At 42.9% G+C, this 24943-nt stretch overlaps 1 protein-coding gene across 3 annotated transcripts in view; it reads left to right on the top strand.

The window, feature by feature from the left end:
- The window catches only part of ASRGL1 (asparaginase and isoaspartyl peptidase 1), a 53352-nt gene that overhangs the window by 6806 nt on the left and 21603 nt on the right, over positions 1–24943 (top strand). For all 3 annotated transcript variants that reach the window (XM_073336398.2, XM_073336394.2, XM_073336395.2), the window contains exons 3-6: positions 3236–3378; positions 17695–17849; positions 20371–20489; positions 22714–22824. In XM_073336398.2, coding sequence (XP_073192499.1) covers positions 3236–3378; positions 17695–17849; positions 20371–20489; positions 22714–22824 — 528 coding nt within the window. The remainder of the gene's footprint in view (positions 1–3235; positions 3379–17694; positions 17850–20370; positions 20490–22713; positions 22825–24943) is intronic.

Below are 24943 nucleotides of genomic sequence, written 5' to 3'. Positions count from 1 at the left end.
GAGGTTCTTAGTCACGTCCTTTCTGACAGAGCACTGTAAGAATTTACTACCCCAATGTCAACCAACTAATCCATTAAAATAGAGGGGCTGTACATGACAAAGAATCTGTTGGTGAAATTTTCCTTCTGTTTCACTGGTGTTACTTCATTAGCTTCGCTACATTGAACCCTTTGGCTTCAGTGGACCATTGTAACTGAGAGGGGAATTTAGCCCCATGTGTCTAAACTCTTATTTCTGCTGATTTAATGACTGTGAGCAGCTGCTCTGAATTTATCAAACTATCGCAAATGGCTGATAAAACTTCAGATTATCCTCTACCAAAAAGACTGTCAGTCAACAATTTTAACATTTAACTAGCATATAAAGCAAAGTACATGTATATGGCTTCCCTTTTCCTGAACTGAGTCTTGTGACCACCTTTTGTTATAAATGAGCAAATCAGTATATTTTAAGCCTGAAATAGATTGTTTTGCTTAATAATGTTTACTCAAATTTACTCTTTGCTCAGATAACTGTATTCCGTGCTCTGTTTATAATGTACTTCACACATTAAATGACAACTGACTTTTAACAAAAAATTGCTAAGGTTGTGGGCCTGAGCTTTCAGCTGAAACAGTTTTGCAGCCCACTTGTTAAAGTTTGGCTTCACTAATGCACATGGTAAGTAGTTGTAATCACTTACATATACAGCTACATGTGTTAAAGCTCATTGAGAACAGCTGTATTTAATGAGCAGGAGAAAATGAGCTGAAAGCTATGTGAAGAGAGGCCTGATTGGAGTGGCTGTTTAAAACCCACCATGTGGTGTTTATCTCCATAAAGGAGAAAGCGGTTTTGTTGTGTAATGTTTGCTGGAAAACACCAGCATTTCTAAGAGACAAGGAGTGGGGTGGGGAGGAAATAGGGGTAAGGATGAAGTGACACAGGTCTCTTCTAGACAACAGGGTTCAGTTGGGCCATGTGTTGTGAATGATGTGTCTCCCAGCCCTTGCAGGCGTTCAAGAGGCACATCTTCCAGATCTAACTGCATGCACAGAGCATGCAGCATATACTCCCTTTAGAAGCTGGTTAGCTCTACTGGCTGAGGTGAGAAGGGGCCATGGTCACACCTCCTTGCCACCCCGTCTATGGGGGTTAACAGTGCTAGTTTACACTCCGTATGGAATGGAATTCTAAAATATGTTATACTGTTCAGCCACGAGGTGGTGCTCTGTTTAACATAACGACTTCACACCAGCTATTCCTGGCATTTTATTAAAGTGTCTTACATCTCTGGTATACAGTATCTCTCTGGAATAGCTCTGCAGCTAGTCCATATCTGATACAGAAACCTGACCTGCTAGTAGCAACGCCGAACCTATGATGTACAAGGACTACAGCTCCGATGTCAGGAATATAACGTTCTTTATACTCTCTTCTCCCTTGCAGGCCCAGCCATGCTGTGGTGCATAGATAGCAGGGAGTGTGGAGAAACAGGCTCCAGTGAGAGCAGACAAAGGCACACACAGACTCCCTCTCATCTGCTAGATAAGTGCTCTGCCCCTACAAACCCTACTACAATTTGGAAGAGGTCAGACCCACTCCTTGCTGGCCTTTGGGTTTTCCTTGGCTCTTGCTTCCTGCCCTTGATTCAAAGCTGGGCCAAATGACCTGTGTTTTTGTGAAGTGCTGCTGCAAATGTAGTGGCTTATGATTAGTTATGCCCATCTCAGTGCACAGCAGCTGTCATGTTTGAATGCTCCGGGTTTGAAACACCTGCATGAACTTGTCTTCCTGGATATGTGAGGCAGGAACAGATATGTGACCCAGCTGGGAGATGGCAGCCAGTGGTAGTCACAGACTGCTAACTTACTGATCTGAATAGTGCAGGAGCAGCTGTAGGGTTGCCAACTCTGACTGAACTGTTCCAGGAGATATTTTTTCCCCAGCATGACGTAATGTCATTTTCTTAAAATATCCTATTAAAATCTCCCAGATTGCTTTCAATAGTCACCGGGAGATAGATGCTGATTCCGGGAGACTCCAGGCCAATCTGGAGGGTTGGCAACCCAAAGTTTTAGAGGAATCCAAACTATGGGGGAAAGGAGAGTTCTATGCTTTTAGCAGAAAGTGGAGAGTTGAGCTCACCAATACCTCATCCCCCATACATCAGCACATATATAATTTTACTCAGGTGAATAATCTCACAGAAGTCAGTGGCACCAGGTCTGTAATATTTTGGATTAAAAGTCTAATGTCAGAGATTGTTAAACCAATATTAAAGAAGGATGGAGACTGGTGTTTACTAACATGAAAATACCTTTTCACAGTTTAAGCACAGCTAAAGCACCAGTCCTGTTAACAACATACTGAAGGTGTTTCTACTAGAAGCTTGATTTCAAATGGAGTTGTACTTTTCTCCCCACTGTTTGCAAGATTTATACATTTGTGTTGATTTCAGTGATGATCGATTACTAACCAGCACCCTTGATAAAATATTCCAGTTACTAAAGAGCTTTTTACAGTATCACCCTGCATATCACACAGTATAGCTCATTGTTGAAAGAAGGTTTCGCTACGGAATTGACATAAATAGTTAAAAAAAGCTATTCCAATAACTGCTCAGATTTTCACAGCATTTTATTATTTGTCTTAGTGTTTTTCTTAACTCCTTCATTTATTTTTGCTAACGATAAATATTTCACAATATTTCAGACTTTTGGTGAATGGAAAATACATTTTTCCACTCTTGCTAGAATTTTGCATTTGTGCCATTGCACCAAATCCAACAGTGGTTGAAATCTTGTTGTTTGGCCTGGGAAGATACCGTCTGCCTTCATCTCTGATTGATTTCAGCACCTCAAAGGATTAGACCCTAAGGTATACTGATAGGTTGTACTGCATCTATTGTTGGAGGAATGTGGAGGTAAAATAGTTTTATGTGTGTAAAAAGAGATATTGCGGTAGAAACAGTCTCATTTATAGTTGTTTATAACTCTGCCCTTCACTCCTAATGTGACTTAGGTACCATTAAAAATTCAATTATATTAAGTTCCATATACTATCCTATTAATTATTTCTGTTTGAACAGGAATGTTTCTCTTTTCAAAACCTGTTTGGCATTTAGGAGGCTTAAAACAAGCCAATACACAAACTGGAAAAGAGGTTTGCCTAATAAAAGCTAATAAAACTGAATCACCCCATGTTTAGCTCTTAATGTCTTTTTTCTTCCCCCCGCCCCCCTTTTGGTCTTTAGGCTGTGGATCTGTTTTAAATGAGAAGGGTGAAGTAGAAATGGATGCCATTATCATGGATGGAAAAAATCTAGCCTCAGGAGCAGTATCTGCAGTTAAATGTATAGCTAACCCAATAAAGCTTGCTCGTCTTGTCATGGAAAAGGTATGCTGAATGTGCACTTGAATAAGAAACATTTTTTCCTTTAGGATTTCATTGCATGTATTGATACACCTCACTGACTATGTTGTTTATGTAGTATTTTAAATCAGGGTAGGAGGAAGAAATCAGTGGTACTAGGAGGGACCATGGGCATGAATATAAAGAGGCAAGATTATTTTTATTTTAAGATTTTTAAATTAGTTGAAGTGCTAATTTTATTCAACACTTAAAACGGTGTTGCATATACTTGCAAACTTGAGGAGAAATTGATATACATAATTTACTTTGCCAGTTGTTTTCACCTTTCTCTGAGCTAATACTGTAGATATTTGTTTTAATAAGAGCAGTGTCTCTCAGAGCCCTCCTGCTTGCTCCTGCAGGGAAAAGGCAAGACAATGTACTGAAGATTGCCTGTAGGGGACAATCATGCAATGTTAGGCGATTGAAGTAAATGACACAATAGTAACTCTATTAGATGGTTTAATAGATTACACTAGATGACCTCTCCACTTCTACTTTCTGATTTTGTGAAATAATCAGATGATTAATCTGGAAACCCTAGTCATGTCACAGACTAGCACTGCAACTTTGCACTAGGAGCAGATAGCAGTAAAAGATGCAACTTGTGGTAACTGAACTTGTCTGAACACAATTTATCAGTATATGTGGCAAATGAAATCATGAGCATCTGGATTTGACTACATGTTAACTGTTACATTTCATTTTTCTCCAGTAACAAGTGCTTCTTAATGGGTATCTCATGAGGGATTTACTTGCCTGTTTTTCAGCAATGGTGTAGCCACAGTGTTGCAACCAATGGGGAAGCTCTAAGGTAGACTGGGTGTCACTATTTTTTACCACAGTTAGGATTATATGGCATGGTGATTAAGAGCTTGCAACCCTGTCTAAACTAGAATTTACACTATTGATAGTACCAGTGCAGCTCCACGATAGCTGAACAAGGGTAAGGAATATTTTCATGTAGACAAGGCCTAAGTGGGTTTATTTTTCACGCTGCTTTTACCTCAGTCTCCTGGCTATTTTAAAGGTGACTTACAAAGGAGGAGTACAAACATTTTCTCCCCTTTCATGACCTATAAAAGCCTGAATGTGGGATTGTAAAGGTATTTGTTTCTCTTCTTATAACCTAGTATGATCTAGAATATTAAGACTTGTCCTGAAAGGCTTCTTGAAGGACTAGAGAACTGGAGTGGGAGCTATCTTATCCCTTAATAGAAGAATAGGGATTTTGAATCTCTAACAAAGAGAGCTTTCCACCAAAATGTTTGTCATCAAAACACTGGGTTAAACAAATGTGTAAAAATTTAATTAATTAATTTTTTTTTTTTTTTTAAATCTTGATTGGTTTTCTTTAAGGATTCTGACAAAAATCCCTTTTTCACTCAGTTACTAAGGTTTCATTCACCTGTCATTAATTCTGCAGGTGTTCATAGAGTCATCCAGGCAAAACCAAGGTAGACAAGGCCTAACATTTTTAATGTAAAAATAAGCCTGAGAGGAATATTTCCAGGTCTTTCTCAACATTCTAAAAGACACAGGTTGTATTTTTTTTAAACAGGTCACCTTTAATAACCTTTGGCTATTCATGTTTCAAAGGATAAAAGTTCTGATTTGCCTATTGTCTTTGAATAGTAAAACCACCTTTTGGCTTGAGTGGGAGCAGAGTTAGGCTAACAGTAAGCACTCTTGAAAAAGCCATCTCAGGTCACAGAACTAGAACTCTGGAGACCCAGGTTCTGGTTCCAACTCTGCCACTGACCCGCTGGGTGACCTTGGACAAATCTCTTCCCTACTCCGTGCCTCAGTTTCCCCGTCTGTAAAATGGGGGTAATGGTACTACCCCCCTTTGTAAAGTGTTTTGTGAGCTACTGATGAAAAGTGCTTTTCAAGAGCTATATGGTATTATTATTTACTTGTCTCTCTCTCTCCCTACAATCATGGTGAAGTCTTTGTACAATGGCAGTTAAATTTTTTTGGTAGTGTCAAAAATATTGAGGCTAGATTTTTAAGTCAAGTAATAGAGCACTACTATACAGGAACAGAAAGCTTGTATTATTCTGATAAAACAAAACAATGAGATTTTATTTTCTGGTAAAATTTACTCTTTTCCTCAAAGCTCTAGTAACCAGGCTTCACAAGGAGAAGTCCAAGTGGGTGGTGGACATATAATTTATATATCCTTAGCTAGCAGGGGAATTCACCTTTTCCCTTCCACCGGCTAGAATTCTAGTCTATTAGCTGGAACACCAGCTGTTGCCCTTCTGCTTGCTATAGACAGAAATTTTGGGCCAGCAGCATATGTGCAGACCTCACCTCTGCAGTGCACAGAAGGTGTAGAGGCCTCCAGCTTGGCTGCTCCAACCGCACTTCCCCTCCTGCACAACCTTACAAAATGGCTGAGCTAGGCCTTGTAGCAGTCCTCTGCACCCAAGTGTGACTTTGACTTTGTACAGCCCTAACTACTCTTAGCATCATGCACATCATTTTAAGGGATACCCTATTTATGGAAGGTAAAAAAAAAAATTAGTTGCTAATAAATTGAATGGAGGTCTAATATTTGTATATTGCAAAGATTTTTGTATGATCTAGAAACACTTTGAACTCCATAACACATGGAAGATGACGGCTGGGATTTTTAAAGGATCCTAAGAGTATTAGGTGCCCAGATCCCTTGGATTTCAATGGAAATCAGGTGCGTAACTCTCTTAGATTCCTTTGAAAAACAGCCATAATAATAAATAATAATAATAATAAAAGCTGTTTTGTAATTGTTTCCGTTCTGCCTGTGGAACAATATGAGCTCCATCTAGTGGCCAAAACAATTCCTTTAAATCCTGCAGCACCCATTGGTATCCTAGCTTTCTGTAACTCAGGCTCTCAGTTGGGCCAAATTTAGCCAAATGACATAGTGGTGTTGTGATGTGGATGAAAATGAGAGTACCAGACTAACTTTAACTGATGATTTACCATAAGACAGAATTGAGAAGTATCTAGAGGTGAAAGGCTTAGTAGGTTAATGTACTGAGCCAACAAATCCCTTTGTAGGCAGTTCCTGTTAAATTATTATTTGCAATGAACAGAAATAGAAAACTGATGTACAGGGTATATGTGTGTGAAAATAGCCATCCAAAAATGAAAGAATTATTAGGCATTCTCAGGAGAAAAGAACTCAAATAGGTAAAGATTGTATGATGATTGGAACACTGGTTTACTTGGTTTTCCATGCAATGAATGAGTTGTATGAATAAATTTAAACTACAGTACAACCCACCTCCCTAAATTAGACCCCAAAGATTCTAATATGGAATATAAGCTCCTTAATGCAGGAGGTAGTATCTTTGCTCTGTTCTGTATTGTGCCAGGGTTTTGAATAAACAAATGGCAATCTTAGTCTGAATTCAAGGCTGGCTGCCAAAGTCTTTTAAACTGGCACCTATGACCATTTGTTGTTGGTCACCCAAACCCTGAGACCTTTCTTATTTATTTTGGAAATTCTTGTTTGTCTATATATTATTTATATTCCACTAATTGCCAACATCTGCAATATTGTTAATTTAACAAACATATTAAAGAGGCCACAGAAAAAACAGGTGGTGGGAGGAAGTGAGCATCGTATCTACCTCTCTAGAGGGAGAGGAAGTCCATTTTTCAATATTCCAGCTGTTTTTTCTGCTGTAGGCTATGCAATAAGATTGGTAAATAAACAAAACTTTTAGAAAAGTGCTATAGAAGAAGCACTGAAGACCCATCCTATATTCCTTCCTAGTAAGAGCTAGCTTAAAGGAATGACTCTCTCCTCTGTTGGCAAAGATTTCCTGTTCAGAACCTATTCTAAGCTGTGAAGGCATCACCAGAGCAGTGCATGCTGGGAACACCTGAGAGCTGATTTGCTAAACAACCTTTTAAAAATTATATAACTTAATAGGGCATATACGATGAAAAGTTGTTTGTTTAGACATTTAATGGCTTTGAGTTATTTTTAAAAGAGAATTTATGTTCACTTTTTAAATAAATACAATGAAGAGGTTTCCATTGCCCATCTGCCTTTGTTGTGGGGAGGCAGAAGAGAGCAGGTATTGGAGGTAGTCTTCTTATAATTTTCTTTGAAATGTATGTATTTAAGTGTCTCTCTTCCCACTCTAATTCTTGGAGGTTTTGGATCACAGGTTGCTAGTGGGTTAGTTACAAAGGCATAGGGGGGCAGTATTGCACAAAGGAAGTTTTGTTCAGCAAAGTACAAGATCATTTCAGCTTTGTCTGAATACACTGTCTTTATTCTTCTCCCTGACAAATGTTAATAGGCTCGCAGGACAGGTATGTCTTCTCTTGTTTGGTAACATCACTCGGTATATAAGACTGTGTTGTCCATTGTTACGAAGACACAGAAGACTCCTGTCTCATGCCTCCACTTCTACAGTGAAAACTGTTCCATGTCTCTGTTCTCATGAATAAGGACTTAGTTTGACAATAAAAAAAATGTAAAAAGAGTTTTACAGTGAGGGTGTGCTTACCTGACAATGAAACACCTGTGGCTGGCCTCAGTCAACTGACTCAGGCTTGCGAGGTTCAGTCTGTGGGATTCAAAATTACTCTGTAGACGTTCAGGCTGGGGCTGGAGCCTGGGCTTTGTAACTCTCCCTTCTCACGGAGTCCCAGCGCCTGAGCTCCAGCCCGAGTGTGAATGTCTACACAGCAATTTTACTGCTCTGTGTCCTGAGTCCTGTGAGCCTGAGTCAGCTGACACGGGCCAACGGCAGTCATGCTGTCACTCTTTTATTCCAGTGCAGATGTACCTTAAGGTCGTGATCTTGCAAATGCCTATGCACACAATGAATGCATTCAGTGGGGCTAATCATGGGAGTAAAGATACTCACATATGTAAATGTTTACAACATTTAACACTAAGATTGTAACACACCCTGTGATAGACCCCAGGCAATTTAAAGTCAGGTTGCCTGTGTGTTCTTAGGTCTCCAGTTTGCTGCTTAGGGTATGTCTACACTACGAAATTAGGTTGAATTTATAGAAATTTTTTTTTTATAAATCAATTTTATACAGTCGATTGTGTGTGTCCCCACTTAAGACCATTAAGTGGGTGGAGTGTGTCCACAGTACCGAGGCTAACGTTGACTTTTGGAGCGTTGCACTGTGGGTAGCTATCCCACAGTTCCCACAGTCTCCGCCGCCCATTGGAATTCTGGGTTGAGATCCCAATGCCTCATGGGGCAAAAACATTGTCGCGGGTGGTTCTGGGTACATGTCATCAGGCCCCCTCCCCTTCATGAAAGCAACGGCAGACAAGCGTTTCACGCCTTTTTTCCTGGGTTATCCATGCAGACGCCATACCACGGCAAACATGGAGCCCGCTCAGCTCATCGTCCCCGTACGTGTCCTGGATGCTGGCAGACGCAGTACTTCATTGCTACACAGCAGCAGCTCATTGCCTTGTGGCAGCAGACGGTGCAGTACAACTGGTAGCCGTCGTCGTCTTGTGAGTGCTCTTGGCCGATCTCGGTGAGGTCTGTCGGGGCGCCTGGACATAAATGGGAGTGACTTTAGGTCATTCTCTTCTTAAGTTTCGTCTCATGGAGATTCAGTCTGCCTGGAAACGTACGACCTTAGCAGTCATCTGCACCATCTGCTGGCGAGCACCCAGGAGACGACGACAGCTAGAAGTCGTACTGCACCGTCTGCTGCCAGCCTACCCCTTGCTCCCCCCTCCCTCCCTCCGTGAAAGCAACGGTCCAACAGTAGTTTCGCGCCTTTTTCCGTGCAGACACCATATTGCTGTTAGCTTCGTCATCCACCCGCCACTTCCACTGCCACTCTGCTCTCCTGCAGACGCAATACTACGGCAAGCATGGAGCCCGCTCACATCACTGTGGCAGTTATGAGTGTTGTAAACACCACGCGTGTTATCCAGCAGTATATGCAGAACCTGCAAAAGCAGAGGAGGAGGCGACGGCAGTGTGGTGACAAGAGTGATGAGGACATGGACACAGACTTCTCTCAAAGTACAGGCCCCAGCAATGTGGACATCATGGTGGTAATGGGGCAGGTTCATGCTGTGGAACGCCGATTCTGGGCCTGGGAAACAAGCACAGACTGGTGAGACCACATAGTGTTGCAGGTCTGGGACGATTCCCAGTAGCTGCAAAACTTTCGCATGCATAAGGGCACTTTCATGGAACTTTGTGATTTGCTTTCCCCTGCCCTGAAGCGCAAGAATACCAAGATGAGAGCAGCCCTCACGGTTCACAAGCAAGTGGCAATAGCCCTGTGGAAGCTTGCAATGCCAGACAGCTACCAGTTAGTCGGGAATCAATTTGGAGTGGAGTGGGGGCTGCTGTGATCCAAGTAGCCAACGCAATCACTGAGCTGCTGCTATCAAGGGTAGTGACTCTGGGAAATGTGCAGGTCATAGTGGATGGCTTTGCTGCAATGGGATTCCTTAACTGTGGTGGGGCGATAGACGGAACCCATATCCCTATCTTGGCACCAGACCACCAAGGCAGCGAGTACATAAACCGAAAAGGGTACTTTTCAGTGGCGCTGCAAGCACTGGTGGATCACAAGGGACGTTTCACCAACATCAACATGGGATGGCTGGGAAAGGTACATGATGCTCGCATCTTCAGGAACTCTGGTCTGTTTTGCAACAGCTGCAGGAAGGAACTTTCTTCCCAGACCAAAAAATAACCGTTGGGGATGTTGAAATGCCTATAGTTATCCTTGGGGACCCAGCCTACCCCTTGCTCCCATGGCTCATGAAGCCGTACACAGGCAGCCTGGATAGTAGTCAGGAGCTGCTTAACTATAGGCTGAGCAAGTGCAGAACGGTGGTAGAATGTGCATTTGGACGTTTAAAAGCACGCTAGCGCAGTTTACTGACTCACTTAGATGTCAACGAAAACAATATTCCCATTGTTATTACTGCTTGCTGTGCACTCCACAATATCTGAGAGATTTCAGAGTAACAGCCGTGTTAGTCTGTATTCGCAAAAAGAAAAGGAGTACTTGTGGCACCTTAGAGACTAACCAATTTATTAGAGCATAAGCTTTCGTGAGCTACAGCTCATTTCATCGGATGCATACTGTGGAAAGTGTAGAAGATCTTTTTGTATACACAAAGCATGAAAAAATACCTCCTCCCACCTCACTCTCCTGCTGGTAATAGCTTATCTAAAGTGATCACTCTCCTTACAATGTGTATGATAATCAAGGTGGGCCATTTCCAGCACAAATCCAGGGTTTAACAAGAACGTCTGGGGGGGGGGGTAGGAAAAAACAAGGGGAAATAGGTTACCTTGCATAATGACTTAGCCACTCCCAGTCTCTATTCAAGCCTAAGTTAATTGTATCCAATTTGCAAATGAATTCCAATTCAGCAGTCTCTCGCTGGAGTCTGGATTTGAAGTTTTTTTGTTGTAATATCACAACTTTCGTGTCTGTAATCGTGTGACCATAGAGATTGAAGTGTTCTCCGACTGGTTTATGAATGTTATAATTCTTGACATCTGATTTGTGTCCATTTATTCTTTTACGTAGAGACTGTCCAGTTTGACCAATGTACATGGCAGAGGGGCGTTGCTGGTACATGATGGCATATATCACATTGGTGGATGTGCAGGTGAACGAGCCTCTGATAGTGTGGCTGATGTTATTAGGCCCTGTGATGGTGTCCCCTGAATAGATATGTGGGCACATTTGGCAACAGGCTTTGTTGCAAGGATATGTTCCTGGGTTAGTAGTTCTGTTGTGTGGTTGCTGGTGAGTATTTGCTTCAGGTTGGGGGGCTGTCTGTAGGCAAGGACTGGCCTGTCTCTCAAGATTTGTGAGAGTGTTGGGTCATCCTTCAGGATAAGTTCTAGACCCTTAATAATGCGTTGGAGGGGTTTTAGTTGGGGGCTGAAGGTGACGGCTAGTGGCTTTCTGTTATTTTCTTTGTTAGGCCTGTCCTGTAGTAGGTGACTTCTGGGAACTCTTCTGGCTCTATCAATCTGTTTCTTCACTTCCGCAGGTGGGTATTGTAGTTGTAAGAATGCTTGATAGAGATCTTGTAGGTGTTTGTCTCTGTCTGAGGGGTTGGAGCAAATGCGGTTGTATCGCAGAGCTTGGCTGTAGACAATGGATCGTGTGGTGTGGTCAGGGTGAAAGCTGGAGGCATGTAGGTAGGAATAGCGGTCAGTAGCGTTCTGGTATAGGGTGGTGTTTATGTGACCATCGTTTATTAGCACTGTAGTTTCCAGGAAGTGGATCTCTTGTGTGGACTGGACCAGGCTGAGGTTGATGGTGGAATGGAAATTGTTGAAATCATGGTGGAATTCCTCAAGGGCTTCTCTTCCAGGGGTCCAGATGATGAAGATGTCATCAATATAGCACAAGTAGAGTAGGGGCGTTAGGGGACGAGAGCTGAGGAAGCGTTGTTCTAAGTCAGCCATAAAAATGTTGGCATACTGTGGAGCCATGCACGTACCCATAGCAGTGCCGCTGATTTGAAGGTATACATTGTCCCCAAATGTAAAATAGTTATGGGTAAGGACAAAGTCACAAAGTTCAGCCACCAGGTTAGCCGTGACATTATCGGGGATAGTTTTCTTGATGGCTTGTAGTCCATCTTTGAGTGGAATGTTGGTGTAGAGGGCTTCTACATCCATAGTGGCCAGGATGGTGTTATCAGGAAGATCACGGATGGATTGTAGTTTCCTCAGGAAGTCAGTGGTGTCTCGAAGGTAGCTGGGAGTGCTGGTAGCGTAGGGCCTGAGGAGGGAGTCTACATAGCCAGACAATCCTGCTGTCAGGGTGCCAATGCCTGAGATGATGGGGCGTCCAGGATTTCCAGGTTTATGGATCTTGGGTAGTAGATAGAAGAATATCCCAGGTCGGGGTTCCTGGCCACTATGGATGTAGAAGCCCTCTACACCAACATTCCACACAAAGATGGACTACAAGCCGTCAAGAACACTATCCCCGATAATGTCACGACTAACCTGGTGGCTAAACTTTGTGACTTTGTCCTTACCCATAACTATTTTACATTTGGGGACAATGTATACCTTCAGATCAGCGGCACTGCTATGGGTACGCGCGTGGCCCCACAGTATGCCACCGCATTCTTCGGCATCTGGTTGAGGAGGCTATGGAACTTGCGGAGGAGGGCAGTTGGTTACACAGGGGCTGTGGCGGCAGTCTGTGCTCCTACCTTTCCTGAGGCTCAACCATACACCAGAGCATGTCAGCTTGATCCTGCAGTAGCCTCAGCATTGCCTCCTGCCTTCTGTCAGCAAGCTGATGCCACTTATCATCTTCAGCCTGCCACCTGCCCTCGCGTTCATATTGTGCTTTCCTGGACTCTGACATCGCTTGCCTCCATGCATTCTGCTGGGATCTTTCAGTGTGGGAGGACTGCATGAGCTCAGAGAACATTTCATCGTGAGTGCGTTGTTTTTTTTTGTTTTTTTGCCTTCTAATCTTTGCTAGCCTCTGGGATAGAGATGATAGTGTGAGCGTTGAAACATTTGCAGCTGCAGGAGGGGAAAAAACGGAGAGTAGTAGTTAAAAAGACACCTTTTAAGAGAATAATGGGTAGACTCTTTCACGGTAAACCTTCCTGTTAACATTACATAGCACGTGTGCTTTCAGTACAAGGTCACATTTTGCCTCTTATATTGAGGGTCTGCCGGTTTGGTGTGACAGATCACACATGCAGGGCCGGGCAACAGAATTCGGCTTGCAGGCAGCCATGGTAAGCCACAGTCTTTTGCCTTCTTTAACTTTCATAACATGTGGGAATGGCTTCAAACAGCAGTGCCCTCATTTCCCATACCAAGGAGCCATTGGGTTGGCCATTTAAAATGGGTTGGCAATTTAAAAGGAGAGTGCGGTTTTCAAGTTAACGTGCAGCCCAAACCCAACTAACCCCCCTCCCCCGCCCCCCAGACACCCAATTCTCTGGGATGATCGCTTCACTCCTCCCCCCACCATGTGGCTAACAGCAGGGAAGATTTCTGTTCAGCCAAAGGCACACAGCCCAGCAGGAACATCCACCCCCTCCCCCAATTCTCTGGGATGATCGCTTCCCCCCTACCCCCACCATGTGGATAACAGCGGGGAATATTTCTTTTCAGCCACAGGCAAACAGCCCACCAGGAATGGCCACCGCTGAATGTCCCCTTAATAAAATTACCCTGTTTCAACCAGATGACCATGAGGAGTGACCATCCAGGAGAGCTTTATGGAGATGTCCCTGGAGGATTTCCGCTCCATCCCCAGACACATTAACAGACTTTTTTCCAGTAGCTGTACTGGCCGCGAATGCATCCCAAGTCTTCAGGGCAAATTAATCATTAAACACGCTTGCTTTTAAACCATGTATTATATTTACAAAGGTACACTCACCAGAGCTCCCTTCTCCGCCTGGCATGTCTGGGAGCCTGCCTTGAGTGGGTTTGGGGGGTACTGACTCCAGGTCCAGGGTGACCTGGCTCTCGAGGAAAACGGTTTTTCCTCTTGCTTGCTGTGCACTATCTTCAACCACCTCCTCCTCCTCATCTTCCTCGTCCCCAAAATGTGCATCCCCGTTGTGTGATAATCCATTGACGGAGTCAAAGCACAAGGGTAGGGTAGTGGTGACTGCACCCCCTAGAATGGCATGCAGCTCATCATAGAAGTGGCATGTCTGGGGCTCTGACCCCGAGCGGCCGTTTGCCTTTCTGGTTTTTGGTAGGCTTGCCTGAGCTCCTTAAGTTTCACGCAATACTGCTGTGGATCCCTGTTATAGCCTCTGTCCTTCGTGCCCTTGGAGATTTTTTCAAATGTTTGGGCATTTCGTCTTTTGGAACAGAGTTCTGATAGCACGGATTCATCTCCCTATACAGTGATCAGATCCCATACCGTCCGTTCGGTCCATGCTGGAGCTCTTTTGCGATTCTGGGACTCCATCATGGTCACCTCTGCTGATGAGATCTGCACTCACCGGCAGCTTGCCACGCTGACCAAACAGGAAATGAGATTTAAAAGTTCGTGGGCCTTTTCCTGTCTACCTGGCCAATGCATCTGAGTTGAGAGCTCTGTCCAGAGCGGTCACAATGGAGCACTCTGGTATAGCTCCCGGAGGCCAATACCGTCAAATTGCGACCACACTACCCCAAATTCGACCCGGGAAGGTCGATTTCAGTGCTAATCCCCTCGTTGGGGGAAGAGTACAGAAATTGATTTTTAAGAGCCCTTTAAGTCGAAAAAAAGGCTTCGTCGTGTGGACAAGGGCAGGGTTAAATTGATCTAACATCGCTAAATTCGACCTCAACTCCTAGTGTAGACCAGGGCTTAGTAACAGTGAAACACTGTATCCTGGCATCTGTGTCAGGGTGGAGGGGTTTTTTTGTGTCATGTCACAACCTTAAAAGTCAGTGGGAGTTGATGGCACTCAGCATCTCATTGGATCAGACTCTTGGGGTCAAATTCTCTCTTCTACAAAACTGCCCAGATCCATCCAAGCGGCTCAAGATAGGCACTAGTCAAAGGATTTGGACCTTTTAAAAATGTTTTTAAATGCTTTTCTTTTAAAATTTTCTTCTTCTTTCTTTCAGAAAGTTATAAAGCTCCTAGTAAAGCAGAATGACAGAAGTGGTACATTGAGTAAATTCATAGGTATGTTTTTGGGGGAATAGAAAGAGGCTCAGAAGTTTGAGGACATTCATTCAAGCCTTGATTCAGCAGAGCTCTTAAGCAGGTACTTAACTTTAAGAATATGTACTTAAGTCCCATTGACTTCAGTATGACCTAAATCTGTGCTTAAGTGCTTTGCTGAATCAGGGCCTTACTATAATAAGAAGTGGACCGTCACCAAATTGATTGACTTCATGTGACAACTGATTCAGGTACTCTACGGGAATGGTATTTGCATACATAATGTCAGGAACTGGGCCTAAATAGATCAGTAAATATTTTGGAGGTGGGTTAACATCAATTTAGTCATTTTAGATGTTAAGAAAAACGTATGTTAGTGTGTGATAAGTTTAGGATTATTATTTTACTATTTACAAGGAATAACAATGTTTGAACAAAGGATAATTTTTTCTGCAGGTCACCACTGAGCATATTATTCTTAGAATAAAAATAGTTCTTCAGGTCATTCAGCCCTGGTCTACATTAGAAGTTGAAGTCAAATTTAGCAGCATTAAATCGATTTAACCCTGCACCCGTCCACACGACGAAGCCCTTTTTTTCGACTTAAAGGGTTCTTAAAATTGATTTCCTTACTCCACCCCCAACAAGGGGATTAGTGCTGAAATCGGCCTTGCCGGGTCAAATCTGGGGTACTGTGGACGCAATTAGACAGTATTGGCCTGCGGGAGCTATCCCAGAGTGCTCCATTGTGACCTCTCTGGACAGCACTCAACTCAGATGCACTGGCCAGGTGGACAGGAAAAGGCCCGCGAACTTTTGAATTTCAATTTCCTGTTTGGCCAGCATGGCAAGCTGCAGATGAGTGCAGAGCTCATCAGCAGAGGTGACCATGTAGCGCTCATCAGCAGAGGTGACCCTGATGGTGTCCCAGAATCGCAAAAGAGCTCCAGCATGGACCGAACGGGAGGTATGGGATCTGATCGCTGTACGGGGAAAGGAATCTGTGCTATCAGAACTCCATTCCAGTTTTTGAAATGCCAAACATTTGTCAAAATCTCCCAGGGCATGAAGGACAGAGGCCATAACAGGGACCCGAAGCAGTGCTGCATGAAACTTAAGGAGCTGAGATAAGCCTACCAGAAAACCAGAGAGGCAAACGGCCGCTCCGGGTCAGAGCCCCAAACATGCCACTTCTATGATGAGCTGTATGCCATTTTAGGGGGGTCAGCCACCACTACCCCAGCCGTGTTGTTTGACTCCTTCAGTGGAGATGGAGGCAACACGGAAGCAGGTTTTGGGGATGAGGAAGATAGTTCACAGCAAGCAAGTAGAGAAACCGGTTTTTCCGACAGCCAGGAACAGTTTCTCGCTCTGGACCTGGAGCCAGTACCCCCTGAACCCACCCAAGGCTGCCTCCCAGACCCGCCAGGCAGAGAAGGGACCTCTCGTGAGTGTACCTTTTAAAATAGTATACATGGTTTAATAGCAAGCATGTTTAAAGATTAATCTGCTCACCATAAGATGGTACAATAGGACTGCCTGCAGGACTAAAGAGAATAACCTGGTCGAGTCACTCCTAATTTAGTCCCTGCGCCCATGTCTGCCCAGGTGCTCCTGACCGACCTTACCGAGGCGGCCAGGAGCACCTTGGACACGATGAAGATGGTGTTCAGGCCTATTGCACCGTCTGCTGCCACAAGGCAATGGGTTGCTGCTGCTGTGTAGCAATGCAGTACCGCATCTGCCAGCACCCAGGAGACATGGTGACAGTGAGCTGAGCAGGCTCCATGCTTGCCGTGGTATGGGGTCTGCACAGGTAACTCAAGAAAAAAGGTGTGAAACAATTGTCTGCCATTGCTTTCACAGAGGGAGGAAGGAGGGAGGGAGGGCCTGGTGACATGTACCCAGAACCACCCGCGACAATGTTTTTTGCCCCATCAGACATTGGGTTCTCAACTCAGAATTCCAATGGGCAGTGGAGACTGCGGGAACTGTGGGATAGCTACCCACAGTGCAACGCTCCGGAAGTCAATGCTAGCCTCGGTACTGTGGAAGCACTCCGCCGAGTTAATGCACTTAAAGCATTTTGTGTGGGGACACATACAATCAACTATATAAAAACGATTTCTAAAAAACCGACTTCTATAAATTCGACCTAATTTCATAGTGTTGACATACCCTCAGTGACCTGACCATACCAATCATGTAGATAAGCAAAATACCAATGATTGATTGGAAGAGATTGCAAAACCAGTTCTATAAAGGATTACAATAGCAGTATCCTATCTAGTTTCAGAAAAAAATTGATATGAGTGAATTGTAATTTTCTCATCTAATGAGTATTGAATATTTGAAGGCAATTATATTCTGTTAATGCTAATTATTTTGGGGGTTTTTTTGTTGTTTTTTTTTTTTTTGGATTATTGAATCCAAAATCCTCCTGTTCCATCAAAAAGTCACATAGGAATCCAAATATACTCCTACTTAAGTCAATGGGAGCAGGATTGGAGCCACAATTGTGCCTTTTATTAGTTTTATTGGTTTCCAAGAAGTTAAAACAAAAAAAGTCTTTAAATACATTTTTAAAAACAATGAAGTGTTTATATAAGACTGTACAGATCAGTACTGAACACCAATTAGTGTCAAGAGTTTCTTTTCTTTCCCTATCAGACAGAGCACATGTTGCTGACTGACCATGGGGCAAAGCTTTTTGCCAAGGCCATGGGTGTTCCTGAGATTCCAGGGGAGAAACTTATAACAGAAAGATCCAGGGAGAGATGGAGCAAGAACCTTGAGCCAGATTCTAACCCTCAGGAGTTTAAAAAGTAGGTACTGCACAAAAAATGTTACACTCTAATGCCTCTCATACACTCAGTTTGTGGTGTCAGTAAGTGCTTTCCTTAACTAGCAACCATGCAGACTTGCTATGGGATCTGAAAGTAGTTCCTTGGGCTTAGTTCTGCCCTGACACATACATGTGCTTCCACGTGGTTTTCAAATTATGCCCTCCGTGATATGTGGGCAACCTTCAGTAGGCTTGCTCAAGTGTAATTGAAGAAATTTGGGAAACAATCCTATTGATGCTGAAGAAGGAAGAGAATCCAGCTCATGCTCACTTAGCAGTATGGGCCCTCCACCATAGGCAGGTGGCAAAAAAATATTTCAACTGAAGTTAGCAGATAGTCCTGAATAAAAACACTGAGCAGATCTGGTGAGCAAGGAAGTGCTATCTCTATAGAGTCACTCTCCAAAGGAGAGCTGCGGTTTAAATGGGGCACTGTCTCCACTGCTAAACCAATGGCTAGACCCTGGCAGAACATACATATCTATCCATAAGTCTGCATAACCAACATAGACTGGGATTTGTTTAAACTGGATCAAACCATTAATTTCTCATCTACCAAATTTTGGCTCATAGCTCCCCTCTTCAGGGGTTGGCAGTGGTACTTGGTCACTGAGAAAACAAGCAGACCAGAAAATGTGGTGGTTAAAAATGCACTGCTAAAATAACCTAAAAACCAAGTTCTGGGTGGGATGGAGGAGAAAACAAAGCCATTAGCAGAGAGAAAGGGTAGGAGACAGCAGCAGAATGAAGGACATTTGAAAGAAAGAAACTTTTTGTAATAAAATAGGGGGTGGGGGAAAAAACAGTAGGGAGAATAACCAACTATCAAAATGACTGACCTTTTCAGTGGGGAGTGGGGTTTAATAATACTAACTGTTTGAGCTTCAATCTTGTGACAGTGGAAGGGGGCAAAAACTCTTTAATAGAAAGACCATATATTATGTATTGTTTACTTAGCTATTTTATTAAGTAGTACAGTAGTATGACACAAGGTACATCTCACAGGTCAGCCAACCTCTTGCTGTAGACAAGGTGAGGATATATTCTTAACGAATTACAACCATGCAACAGCATGGACTTTCAGCTACTAGTTAAGGGGTAACAGACCACGAATCCTAGTGAGGCTTCCACCTGGTGATCTTCTAAATCGAAAGACCTCTCAACCATTCTTGTAGCTGTTTTACTCACTTTGCACTGACTCAGACTTCAGAGTGGTGTAGGTGGTCACTATGTATGCTGGTTGTGTTGCTTGAGGTCTCAGGGGTTGTGCTGGGAGATGCGTTGATTTGTGGGGTGGCAAGTGAAGGGTGTGCACTGAACTAAGGGATTGTGTATGTATTTGGGATTGTGTGTGCTGGTTGTATTGGGTGGGTGGTTTGGAAGGACTGTGGCAGCTGGGCCAAGTAATCTGCCATCTGTGCCATCTCCCTCATACAACCAATGCAACTGTTATATGTAAATTAGCTCTAGAGTAAGGGTGGATGAATGGTTGTTACCTCCAATATCACAGTGGTCTAGGACTCTTGGCATGGCATAGATACATGTCTTACCGTAGCCTGTACACCACATGGCTAAAGGGCTGAGAACATACAAACAGGATGGTAACAGACTTCAAAATTCAATGATGATTCAACATGGTGATACTCTAAATAAAGAGTTCTCAGTCCTGCTTGTAGCTGTTTCTATCACTTCACACTAACTCAGACATTTTAGGCTTTAGAGCAGTGGTGAGCAACCTGCGGCCCGTGGGCTGCACGCAGCCCGTCAGGGTGATCTGCTGGCGGGCCGTGAGGCAGTTTGTTTACGTTGACCGTCCACAGGCACGGCCGCCCGCAGCTCCCAGTGGCTGTGGTTCGCCATTCCCGGCCAATGGGAGCTGCGGGAAGCAACGCGTGCTGGTCAGTCTCAGGCGGGGGAGTGATGCAGGGCATTTTTAGGACCACTGCTATTTCTTACATTCAAAAAGATAAATGAATAATCATCACTAGGCTTTAGAGCTCTCATCCAATTGGAACAGTGGAGGCAGTTCCCACTTCTGAGTTTCTGTTTCCGGCTAATTCAGAGCTTCAGTAGGTCCCATCTGAAAAATTATTTTCACAGGAGGGCTAGGGATTTTTTTTATTCTTTCCAGATGAAAGCTTTCATACCGTATCATATAAATTTATCATGGGGAAATCAAATAAATAGAGCAAACAGGCCAAGGGTTTGACATCTGTGCTATCAATTCTAAGGTTGATACTATGTCAGAATTGTAACATATTGCTTGTTATCTGAAATGGATAGTGGTTTTTTATAATGAAACTCCCTACATTAAAAAAACAAACAAACAATTATATGAAAATTAAGTGATTCTGGCATGAGGCTAGATTAAAGTTAATGACATTCATTGTAGACTTCTGTTGTAATCTCACATTTGTAAAAGCTACCTGCAGAATGGACACAACATGCTTTGGCAAGTATTCTTAACCCTGCCTAATTCTGTGAAATACTATTCTTGGCAGAGACTCTGGAACAGTTGGTGCTGTTGCTATAGACAATGAAGGAAACGTAGCTTGTGCAACATCCACTGGGGGACTCACTAATAAACTGGTTGGCCGAGTCGGTGATTCAGCATGTATAGGTACGGGTAAATGAAATCAGTTAACAATCACATTTTCGATGATTGAAATGAATCTTTGACACTAGCTGATCTAGAATTGAGGCTTAAATTTAAATATACTAAAAAGAGTCAGTTTATCCTTTTTAACGACTGCTCCTTCCACACAGCCTCTAAGGTGCCACAAGTACTCCTTTTCTTTTTGTGAATACAGAATAACACGGCTGCTACTCTCAAACCTGTCAGTTATAGCAAAGTGGCTGTCCTTAACCATGCTGGTGTAGGTCTTCTCTGCCCCGTCACATAGATCTTCAGGGCCCCTGCATTTTGGAGCTAGTGTTAGAAGAAAAAAAATGAAGCCGAGCACCATTCGGTGCAATACTAACTAGCTTGTTTCTTCCTAGTAATCAACAAGATAGTCACTTCTCAGATACCCCAAGGAACAAAACTCTTGTAACTATCCACACTCCTATTACGCATGCAGGGTTCTTGGGGGGTTGCAGAATAGAACATGGCAACATTTTCACTGCATAGGGAGGGAAGTTGAGTGTCCCTTTTTGGGTGGGAAGGAGGAAAACCTTTCACTCTCTGCTGCTCCCCATCCTAAACTCCATGCTAACTGTAGTAATCCTGTCCTGTGCACCTTCAAAGGCCCATGGCAAATAATGACCTTAGCAGATACAGTGGAGATGACCAGCATAGCAAAGGGGAAGGGATAGAATGGTAGGGAAGGGAGCCAGTGGATAAGGGTCATGGAATGAAGTAGTGGTGATGATGGGAAGGGGGGTCAGCAGCATGAGAGCATTCTGCTTCTCCTGAGGACCTCAGGTTCATCACTCTATGCTGTGTAGGAGGTGCATCAGGGCCCATCCCCCCACAAGTCTTTGGACGCTAGCTGGAGATTGATCTGCCTTAATTGTCTCAATGGGATTCCTCAAAATACACCTGCACTCACAAAGAGCCTTATTAAGCTTGGCAGATGTTAAAGCCTAAATAGGATTGCAGGAGGGGGAAAGATTTTGGTTGACCCCTGAACATCTTACGGCCTCTAACCAGTCTCCTAATGCTTGGCAAGGGTGATGTACTTACCCACATGAAGTCATTCTCCTATCTCTCCCCTGTGGTCTGCAGGAATAAGGCACCAAATGTGTGGCCCTCAAAGGGCCTGCAGGAGTTTCCTGTTCAAAAATATTGTCTACTAGAACTTTTTTCTCTCCAAGAGTATCATCGGTGTGTGGCCTTTTTAAGGTTCATTGCTCAGGGGGAGGCACAACATTAATAAGAAGGAGCATGCTTGAAACCATGTCTCTTCTGAATGCAAGATTTTTCTACTGGTTTGTTTTTTGTTTTGTTTTTTTAATTCAAAGAATTTTAAAAGTATAAGCAACTGATAATTTGACTTAGTTTTCCATGGCTCCTGACACTGTAACTATTAATTGCACGATTCATGAGCCCTAGATTGACTTTAAAAAGAATAGTACAGTGAGTGGTTGTTGTAGGTGAGAGTTGGGATATCAGGTGGCTGTAGGACCTTAACTTTGGTGCTGGTTCTAGTGACCCACAGAGAGGCACAAACATCTGTTGCTTAAATGATGGCACCTGCAGGATCCTCTGACATCAGCAGGTTTGTTGCACTCCTGAGTCAGTGCAGCCTTTTGACTTGGAAACATCTCTCCTGTTTGAGCTTTTCTCCCATGATCTGTCACAGTGGAATCTTAGTGCTGCTACCTGGCTGGCTCTTACCACCTCTCTGCTGCCCATTGGTCAGCACATTCCTGGAGTGCACCTCCCTAGCCAGTTAGTCATCAGTGCAAGTCCAGCTGCCTCACATCTTCCACTTCTGGCTTCCTATTTTCCCACCATCACCCTGCCTGCCTTTCCACCTTGTCTTCCCTGCATGCCTCTCCTCCATCTACCTGCTACTGATCTAGCTACTATTAATGCTCACTCCTTCCTATTCCAACATCAGACTCCCCACTATTCCTCCTTCCCCATTATGCCATTATCTTTCCAACCCTATAACTCGGCAACCAACCTCTTCCAACTGTGACTGACTTCTCACACTGTTGTTGAAACTTTGAGGAAGAAATCAGAGACAAAGATCTCAAATATGAACTTTCAGTTTTTTGACCCTAGAAGCAAACAGGACCTCCAGAACTTTAGAAATTGGCCTGTGATTTGAAATCATGCATTGCTTGTAAATCTCTTTTGCTCTAAAGCTTTAGTACCATACTTTTTCTTTGAGCAGGAAGTGGAGGCTATGCTGATAACCATGTTGGTGCCACCTCTACCACAGGACATGGAGAAAGCATGATGAAAGTGGTCCTAGCCCGACTTATTCTCTATCATATGGAACAAGGTACAATCTAAAATTTCCAGTAAGATGAAGGAAAGTAAGACTGGAACTAACTGGTTTATGTAAATTATACTCTTAGCAATGCAGTTGCTGCCCTCTTTCCCTCCCCCCCCCCCCCCAAAAAAATGGCCGGGAAAGCTTTTTTTTTTTTTCTTATGGTTGGATTATCTCAAAACACACACAAAACAGCAGGACTAAAAGTGCAAACCAAATAAATTCCAACTGTATTCTTTGAATATCAAGTAGTGTGGATATTTTTGTTCCATCATGTTTTAGATACAGCATCGTAAAATATCATTATTCATATACATTATTTTATATTTAACTGAAGCTTTCTTTACAATTTTAAGTAATTTCATTAGCAGAGAATTGGAAAAATGCAAATGTAAGCAAGTATTAGTTTAAAAAAAAAAAGTACAAATAAAGCAAAGTGCAAAGCTTCCATAACACAAGAAGCTTAGAGACTCTATCGGCTATAACAATTCATAGGATTGAATTGCTTGTAGCAACAGAAATGTTACAACCTTTTTCTCTCTGTTCAAAAAGGAATTAATATGACTGCATTTTAGTTTTGTTTTGGAAAGTGTATTAAACTGTATGTTAAGTAGACTAGGTGCATATGTGGTAAACAGCTGGCATGGAGTGTCTCATCTGACTGTAACACAATCTAACTGTGGATGACTCTTTAAGCTTTACCTTCATCAGTTCGGATGTCATCCAAACCCTTGATTATATTACAGCCTGTAAACAGTCAGACAACATACTTGTACTGCATGCAGTTACAGAACCATTAATGTAGACATCACCACTATTTTTAGAAAGATACGGTTTGCAAGTATTAAAGAGCAATAACTTTTGAGACTCTTACCGGAATCTGAACTACAGTAAACCATTTTTCATTTACATTCCTGTTCATAAGAGAAATGCGAAACAAGAAGGCAAGTAGCAGCTGAGAAGATTTCTGTAACTGCTACATGTTTTGTGGTCCCAACATATGCTATTCATGGTTCATTCTTAGTAGAGCCAAGAGAAATTATCAGTGTAAAATATAATACTCCGTGCAGATTATTCCTCAAAGCCCTAACATGCCACAGCCCCACTCACTGTCCTGTTTCACTGGAGTTCATTCCTTTCATAAATGGCCTTCCAATCTTAAATTTACCATAAAGAATTGAGCCAGGTTCTTTTCTCACATACCCTGGTTTACATTGGAGTAACTCCATTGTTTTCAATGGAGTTACACCTGATTTACACCAGCCTGAGAGGAGAATCTCACTAAAACCCTTTTTAAACATTTCTAAATTTCTTAGTGTGTAGGATAAAACCATTGCTAGCTTGCCACTACTCAGCCGTCCCTGAAATGTTGAGGAGCAACCCATCTTTCAGGCAAAGACCCCAGCAAATGAGCAATTCCTCAGCATTTCAAGAGAGGGCCAAAACTCAGTCCTATAGTTATTGCTACTTTGAGCCCTTGAGCTGCCAACAGAAGCAGAATATTTAAGAACTGTAAAGTAAGCCTGCGCGCACACTTAAGAAAAATTTTTCAAAAGCGCCTAAGTGACTTAAGAGCCTAAATGTCATTGAAAGTCACAGTGTGATATAGGCTCCTAAATGCTTAATTTATTTTTGAAAATAGGATTTAGACTCCTAAAAATAGGAAACAAGTGACTTAGAATACCAGTGTTGCATATAATGCATCCATGAAGTGTTAAGAATGGCTGGCTTCTTCCTTAACATCTTTCATTTGGGGAGAGTCTTATTTCTGTTTCCTCGATATTTGAAGGAATGTTTGGAGCAGTGTATTTAATTAGTTTCCTCCATTTTGCTGGGTGCCAAGGATTGCAGGTTCATGTAAATTCTTCTTGTCATGTATAATCTGTGACTTGTTTGGAAAAAATCTTTTAACAGCTATTGGAATTTCTGCCTTATGGTGGCAGCTGTTGCCTTGGTGAAAAGTCACAGGGTGAAATCCTGATCCTGTTGAAGACAGTGGCAAAACTCCCACTGACTTAGTAGTCAGGATTTTACCTCAGTAAATGGATTCCTATCTTGCAGTGGCAAAGATTGTGAATAGTTTCTATTCTGTTTTTTTCACAGAAAGTTTGAAGGAGGGCTAATGCAT

Source organism: Lepidochelys kempii, chromosome 3 (genome assembly GCF_965140285.1).
Source record: "Lepidochelys kempii isolate rLepKem1 chromosome 3, rLepKem1.hap1, whole genome shotgun sequence".
Classification (NCBI taxonomy): domain Eukaryota; kingdom Metazoa; phylum Chordata; order Testudines; family Cheloniidae; genus Lepidochelys; species Lepidochelys kempii.
Note: the sequence above shows the minus strand (reverse complement) of the source record. Positions and strands in the feature narration are given on the sequence as shown.